The following is a 7,457-nucleotide window of genomic DNA, read 5'->3' on the forward strand; positions in this document are numbered from 1 at the left end:
ACGTAGGCCTTCTTTCCAAGATTATATATAATTGATGACTCCAAAGGTTGTACCGTACCTACGCGTAATTTCTTTTTAGTTTAAATCAATACAATATGATTAAAAAGAATATAGTCAAATTTGATCTTCTTCAAGTGGCATAGTTTTACTCATTATCAAATTTTATATGAATTTACTGGGAAGAAGAATATCGAAATTAATTTGAAGAGAATTGATCTTCTCAATGATTCTAATGTTCTTACATAAAAATTATAAGAAAGTAGATAGCTAGATAGAAAGCAGTAGGCCATGTTTACAAAACAAACATCATTCAATAACAGCTAAATAGTATCTATCAACCACTATGTAAGAGCACTAAAACAATCAAGCTGTAAGAAAAGAATTAAAATTTTGGGCCCAAACAATGTGATGCTCTAGGCAATAGCCTAGCTGGTAAGAGGCCCTGTTCATTAATACAAATACATTCTCCCAAAGAAAACGCTTCTTACGCGATACGTTCTCCCTAAGGAAACACCTTACACGGTACATGTGCTTAATACTTGGTGAACATATATGCACGTCAATCATACTTCTAATAACGATTCCGTTGTTACCTTTTATGGTTACCATGCCGCCTTGAATTCCTTCTATGACTGGCCCATCTCGCTTTAATATGTATCTTATCGCCTACTACGCCTAATTCTGGTAATAACTCTACCTGCTTTTGGTCAGAATTTGCAGTAGAAATATCCCCTCTAATTCTGGCAGATTCGGCCAAAAGGTCCAATATCAACATCTCAGTAGTTTTTGTGGTTATCCCCCTTAGATACCAGGAAATTGGTGGTGGTGGAACAATAGCTGGCTGTACTAGTTGTTGTAAACTAACAATTGATCCAACTCGTCCTTTACCCCCAGTGCACAGATCATAGTCAGCCCATGTTTTCGGCTTCAAAGGAAAGCACATTTTTTCATCAACAAATAGAGGTTCCACTTTCCAGCACCCTTCAAATCTTTCCATAAAACCAGTTTTCACTTGCTTGAATTTCATCTGAGGAGCATAAGATTGATCGAGAATGTAAACAAATGATCAGTCACGAAATTAAAGTTAGTTCTTAACTGGTATCCTATCAGTATATGGCATGTTGCTCTAAGGCCGTTAACGATAACGATGCTGGTTTAAAGAAAACCTTTCATCATTGACGTGGCTCTCATCATTGATAAACACAAGCGGGAAAACATAGATTCTAAGGTTACCCAAAGAGGCTAAAAAAATATTTAGCTGACAATTGCTTTTACAAATTTTATGCAGATGACAGAAACTTTCACTTACCGAGTGATCCTCTCTGTTTTGGTCAACCATAACATGGACAGCTATGGTTCCCGACCACCAAAGAAACTTCCACATAGCTGCTTGCTCCACCTCGACAACCTGCCTTGAACCCTCATCAACCAATACCTTTCTGGATATAACTTCCTGAAACAGAGTTCATATTAGTTATCAAGACAAGATAATGATTGGATAGACAACTACATCTTTAAATGTAGAAGCTTATGCTATAGACATCCTACCCTGCGGCAACAAGTTCCAACTCAAGAGAAAGAATGGAAGAGAATAATGTAACTAGCAATTACTTTGATATTTTTGAAGACCCTTCTGTTGTCAGGGTCAGTGACAATGTCATAGATTGCATCTGGTGGCAAACCGACTTTGACTTTCACACTAAGGTTGCATAAAGAACCTTTTGGTACACTAACCTGCCACCACAACATCAACAAAACAAAAGACAACGTTGGAGTTATTAGTATTGCTTCGTAAGCTGAACCATATCTGCATTGTCATCTTTCAAATAATAATATCAGTTAAAGCGCATTCTAAGCACAAAGCTACTTAGTAAACTATATTGGATAACAATTCACTTGATGCATCAGAAAGACCTTTTCATATACTTTGATATATGGAAACATAAAGAGATGAATTATTGTAAGTTTTTAACACTTCAACACCTGAATTTCAGGAGATTCGTCAACCCAAGTGGGATTATTGTTCCAAGCCTTCAATTGCCTATCCAAGTCGTGTTTCCGAGTAGCAAATGAGTTATTCTCCTTTATAATAATAGAATTCGCTCCAAGCTCATCTTTCGCTGAGTTCTTGAAATGTGACTATGACATCAAGAAAAAAGAAATATAGTCAAGTCTAGGAACAATAGTTAACCACTTGAAGAGACTTAGAAGAAAATAACCACCTTCAAACAATTTTGAAGCTTTTGCGGAATTTGAACAAAAAACGAAGGAAACGCTATATCAAAGGCTTTAGGACGTTTATTACTAAGGGAACCCAAACTTGATCTACTTTCTCTCCCGTCTTCCATTAAAGTGTGTATCTTATCTGATCAATATTGTTGGATAAAATAAAAAAGAAAATTAATTAGCTGCTTATTTTGGAGCATTTCCAGCATGGGACGAATTCAACAATCATAAAAATTATAACACAAGTATAAAATACATGAATCGAAACCCACATCACTACAGATAATTAATTTAGGATGTAAGCGTTTGACAGAGAATATGGAATAAATTTTGAGCTTCGGGACTAGCAAATGAAAAATTAAAACCCTAAATAGTAACTGAAACTCTATTAGGGAGATAATTTACTTACTGGAGTTAGAATTATGGATCTGATTGATTGATAGGCTCCATATCCAGAATCTCAGTTTGTACCCAGGAACCCTTTAACGGGGACTCCAAGGAGACTGTATAGAAACATTCACGTGTGCAAATGAAGATAACTCTGTGAAAAGGCTCTGATATCTACACCCCAAACAGCTTGCGTGAGTCTGACTTGGCTTCATGAGGAAGTGAGTCAGATGGTGACGGCAATCTGACTATTTTAGTTTCTAAATTCAAACTTGAGTCAGACAGTTCAAAATTAAGAACTCCCAAGTGACGGAAAAGAACAGAATTTCTGATATCAATATACTGAACAAGTGTTTTTTATTCCAGCATCTAAATCAAATAATAAATGAAAGAACAATTCTATCGATATACTGAACATTGTGTTATTGAAGCAATAAGCAACATGTATCAGGGTTACATACAAGGATTCAACTGTAAACAATGGTACGCCACTACGCGTAAAATGGAAATTACATCCATTTTCTTTTTTAGTACATTGTAAATGCTTGTTGAGAAGAATCGTTATATAGATTCTCAAAGCATTTAGAGGTATATCGCATGTACAATTAACACTTGGTCATTATCTCAGCACCATCTTCGGTTATTAGTAATGTGTGTTCAAACTGAGCAGAAAGACTTCCATCAGCTGTAACAACTGTCCAGTCATCATCCCACATAACAGGATTATAGCTACCCATTGTCAGCATTGGCTCTGCAAAAAGGAGTAATGTAATTTATTAGACTCAAAAGGCTTTAATAAATACTCAAAGTCAGCAAGTCACCAACATTGTAGTGCCAACAAAATAAAGATTGAGCAGGACAACGTTAAACTAATGCCCAAAGATTATTACCAATAGTAAAGGTTTGACCTAATACCATTCGTCCAGCATCGTTGTTTCCTAGTAAGAGAAAAATAACAACGTTAACTCTACGAGACCAAACTATGAAAAGACTCAACAGTAAGATTGAACGGCCAACCTATCTATCCATGTCAAATATTATAGCTTCAATTTGATAATTCGAATCTGGAAATCATAAAGCACATACTGTAATGTAGAACTACTGGATCAGCGTGAAAAACCTTTCCAACCCCATGGCCAACAAACTGTCGAACAACACCATATTTATGTTTATCTGCATGATCACTTCAAAATGCTTTTAACTGTGAGGATTGGATATTATACATACACAAGGAAAACTTGAAGATTCAAATGCCAAAAGGAAAATTTTGTAAGATACAGTACAACTTACTGTATCGCTTTGCCAATTTTCTTGTATTCGACTCCTGGTGCGCATATTGAGATTGCTCTGTCTAGACATTCCTTAGTTACCTAGAGGACAAACACAACTATTAATTTTTGTTTTGCAGAATCCAGATAGATAAACCTACAAAACTACGAAATTGGTTTTGACAGCACAGTTCTCATTTTTAGCAGTATGGGGTAAGATAAGGACCAGAAATTAATTTTTTTTGAAGACAATAGAAAGAATTCGATAAAGGGAAGAGTTTTAAGGTAAAACAAAAAACTATGAGAAAATGGTTAAGACGCATAGTACCACGCCAACTGGCCTACTTAGCAGCCTCCAGAGATTTACCTGAACGAGATTCCGTGCATTGTCGTCAACATCGCCACAAAAGAAAGTAGCGGACGTATCTCCATGATAGCCCTACACAAAATGATAATTCACACACATCAATATAAAAAGGCTTTAAAATGGAAAGAAACAGACAAGCAAATCAGAAACCACTCTTTATAATACATGAAATCTCGTCTCAATAACAGATTGACAGGATAAAAAGGCCCTAAATCTCTATTAAGGCAACAAAAGCATGTTTCACTTGTTTAATATGAGATATGCATCTAATAATTCCATATACTTCAAATCAAAGAAGTGGAAGAACATACATTCAAATAGACAGTGACATCAATGTTGATTATGTCGCCATCCTGCAAAGGAATGTGTGCTCTCATCAGTTCTTAAACTTCAATGTTGTTTGCATGGGTCAATAAATATAGATATGAACGAGCAGATGCAATGATGCACCTCAAGTGCACGCGAATCCGGTATCCCATGGCAAATGCATTCATTCACTGATGTGCAAACACTCTTTGGGAACCCACCATAGCCCAGAGGCGAAGGATATGCCCCGTTATCTATAATCATTTGGTGAACAGCTTCATCAATTTCATCAGTCTTTAGTCCTGGCTGCCAGTAGAAGCAATAATCAAAAAAATTAGGTGAAACCAAATTGATTCTCCAACTGCCTACATGAAATCCTAATCAAGTGTTTTCAACCTACTATTTGCATTTCCCATACCATTATTAAGTTACTAAGTAAAAGTGACTAACCTAATGCTACAGGAGCACACAAGAAAAGGCAAGAAGCTTTAAGCTTAAGAAAAATATTTGTTACATGAAACTGTTGGGAAGTGAATTAATATAGTTTGAGTTCACTATGCGACCACATAGAACAAAGTAATGTTGAGAAAAGAAACACTTCAACAAAAAAAAAAAAAAAAAAAAAACAAGACTTCAGGGGGAATATTTTAGAGCTCGTTATATTCCAGGAACTTAAAATATCCTCGAACACCTATATATTATGTCATAAAGCACCAATTCACAAGTTATTCTGATCATAAGTACCTGAACTTAGGGAAGGCAAAAGGAGCCTTTCTGCGCAGTTGGCAGTGGTGGTTTTTTCTTTTGGGGTAAAACTCATATATGTCTTTTAGGTTAGCATAAGAAAGAACCGCATGAACTGAATTCATACAATTGAAAGAACGGAACAAAAAGAAACAATTAAAATATCAAAATAGTCTCCCGCTCTATCTCCTAATGAGGCTATACAGTAGGTCATCATGTGATAATCTGCTTTGCAATCATTTGCAAAAGCAAACAAGATCACCATCCATATCTCTAGTCCAAAATTTTACCTTCACTAACGTTCCGGCATACTGCAACACCTGCGCAGCAAGCCTTCCGGAAGCTCTCATACACTCTTTCCCGTTCTCATCGTGTATTTCAAGCCCACTTGCAATTCCTGGTGACTGCTTTGATTGCACATATGGTGGCCTGAGTATATGTTCTGGAACAGGCCGACGAGGTGACACTTTTCCGGGCTCTAGACGTTTTCGTTTATTGTTTTGCAAGTTATTTCGATTCCTGCTAGTTTCAGAAATTAGCATACCAACATGTTTGTGAAAGCACCACGTGCACATACGGAAATGCAGAAAAGATTGATATGTGGAGCAAAAGGAAAGTAAAATGTGCATTTGCAACAAGTCAACTTAAGATGGATATTTTTCAGTCACAGTTCCATTTCTTTGAGAGTTTGAGTGCATTTGTAAGAATGCATAAAACAGGCAAAATTTCAATTTACATACATATGGTAGTACGAAATTTGTAGCAACAGACATATTACTACCTCGGTATCGAAAACTGAGATAAGAAAAACCACTTACAGTAAAAAAAAAAAAATGAAAAATCTAATAAAATGGAATTTAGAAACAACAATCAAAATAAATGCTGTGTGTATGAGATAGTAACATACCTTTTATTGAAAAAGAGATCAGTTAAGCTACAATATGTTTTTGATAACTGCAGCGGCACATAATCCGTTCCTGCTTAAAGAATTTGACTCAAATCAGGCTTTAAGAAATAATCATTACCCAAGACATAAACAAGTACTTAGGGAAAACCCAATTCTAAAATTTCATATCTCAATATTCACTCATGACCTGATTACAATATTCTTGTAATACCCAGATTATGTTGCTATTCGAGCTTGGCAACAAAAAACTTGTGAAGTAAAATAAAAGACACTACTGCGTCAACCCAAAACCAAATTGTACACATTTGATAAGCAATTGAAGATTGCGACTAATAATGTTTAAGAGAACTGAAAAAAATTGAATTATACAAGTGCGTGGATACCTAATAAAAACCTTTTAAGTCGAACTAGTGAAGTGAGCGATAATAGAATAAGAAAGAATGAAACCTCTGCTATTGTTGTGGAAGAGTTGATGTAGTGGGAGTTTAGAATGAGTGAGGCGATCTCCGACAAAGGTAGAGAAAAGACGAGGTTGAAGTGAAGAAGTGCAGACCATTTTTTTCTTCGACTATTGAAGAGAGGGAAACCTTTCTCTTTGTTTTATCCAAAGGAAGTCCAATTTTGGTGTGTATTATTTCTCAGGGACAGGGACAAGGACAACTTGATTATGAACGGGGTCCAACTCGAAAGCAGCATCAAGCGACCAACTAAGGTTTAGAGCATCTTTTATCCTTCTTTCAATTTTTTATTTTTTTATTTTTTTTTATTTTTTGCAAATCGGTATATATATTAAAACAGACTAAGTTGGGGAATTAGAGTCTGTGATTACACAATGAGTAGAGTTATATAATGTGGAGTCTTCCCTCGTTAGATTTATCTACTTATGAAGCATTAACAATACAAGACGGAGGAATAAGATCCAAGTTTAAAGTACAATGAAAGAGTTTTGCTTCTTTTGCCAAAATCTGCTACACAATTTGTCGTTCTAGGAACTAAGGAAAAACATAGAAAATTTGGACAACCACTGACTTCCAATTTAACTTCTTCCATGATTGTTTGATTTGTCCAAGAGATTGAAGATCATATTCCATTGAGATAGTCAAAAAGATTCATACAATCGTCTTCAATGGTGAAATTTAAAAGATGAAGCTCCTTATCCCATTTTGATGTTTGTGGTAAACCTATTGCTTATGCATCCTGGTAAACCTATTGCTTATGCATCCTCCAGAGTTGATGTTCTTGATGGTCCTGC

The 7,457-nt window shown here is 35.7% G+C and overlaps 2 protein-coding genes across 2 annotated transcripts; both read right to left on the reverse strand.

Annotated features, from left to right (window-relative positions):
* Positions 1-291: 291 nt before the first annotated feature.
* Positions 292-2,765, reverse strand: LOC113356816. The gene is made up of 6 exons (XM_026600046.1): positions 2,636-2,765; positions 2,223-2,365; positions 1,984-2,139; positions 1,612-1,734; positions 1,310-1,453; positions 292-1,027 (listed from the first exon to the last, which is right to left on the reverse strand). The coding sequence occupies exons 2-6, from the start codon at positions 2,346-2,348 to the stop codon at positions 590-592; spliced, it is 987 nt and encodes a 328-aa protein (XP_026455831.1). The 5' UTR covers positions 2,349-2,365; positions 2,636-2,765; the 3' UTR covers positions 292-589.
* Positions 2,766-2,953: 188 nt separating this feature from the next.
* Positions 2,954-6,812, reverse strand: LOC113356815 (methionine aminopeptidase 1D, chloroplastic/mitochondrial-like). The gene is made up of 10 exons (XM_026600045.1): positions 6,653-6,812; positions 6,206-6,275; positions 5,589-5,817; positions 4,699-4,860; positions 4,560-4,601; positions 4,249-4,320; positions 3,904-3,983; positions 3,700-3,797; positions 3,504-3,551; positions 2,954-3,364 (listed from the first exon to the last, which is right to left on the reverse strand). Exons 1-10 carry the CDS (start codon positions 6,759-6,761, stop codon positions 3,219-3,221), a joined length of 1,056 nt encoding a protein of 351 aa, XP_026455830.1. The 5' UTR covers positions 6,762-6,812; the 3' UTR covers positions 2,954-3,218.
* Between the last annotated feature and the right edge of the window lie 645 nt (positions 6,813-7,457).

Source organism: Papaver somniferum, chromosome 3, assembly GCF_003573695.1.
Source record: "Papaver somniferum cultivar HN1 chromosome 3, ASM357369v1, whole genome shotgun sequence".
NCBI lineage: Eukaryota > Viridiplantae > Streptophyta > Magnoliopsida > Ranunculales > Papaveraceae > Papaver > Papaver somniferum.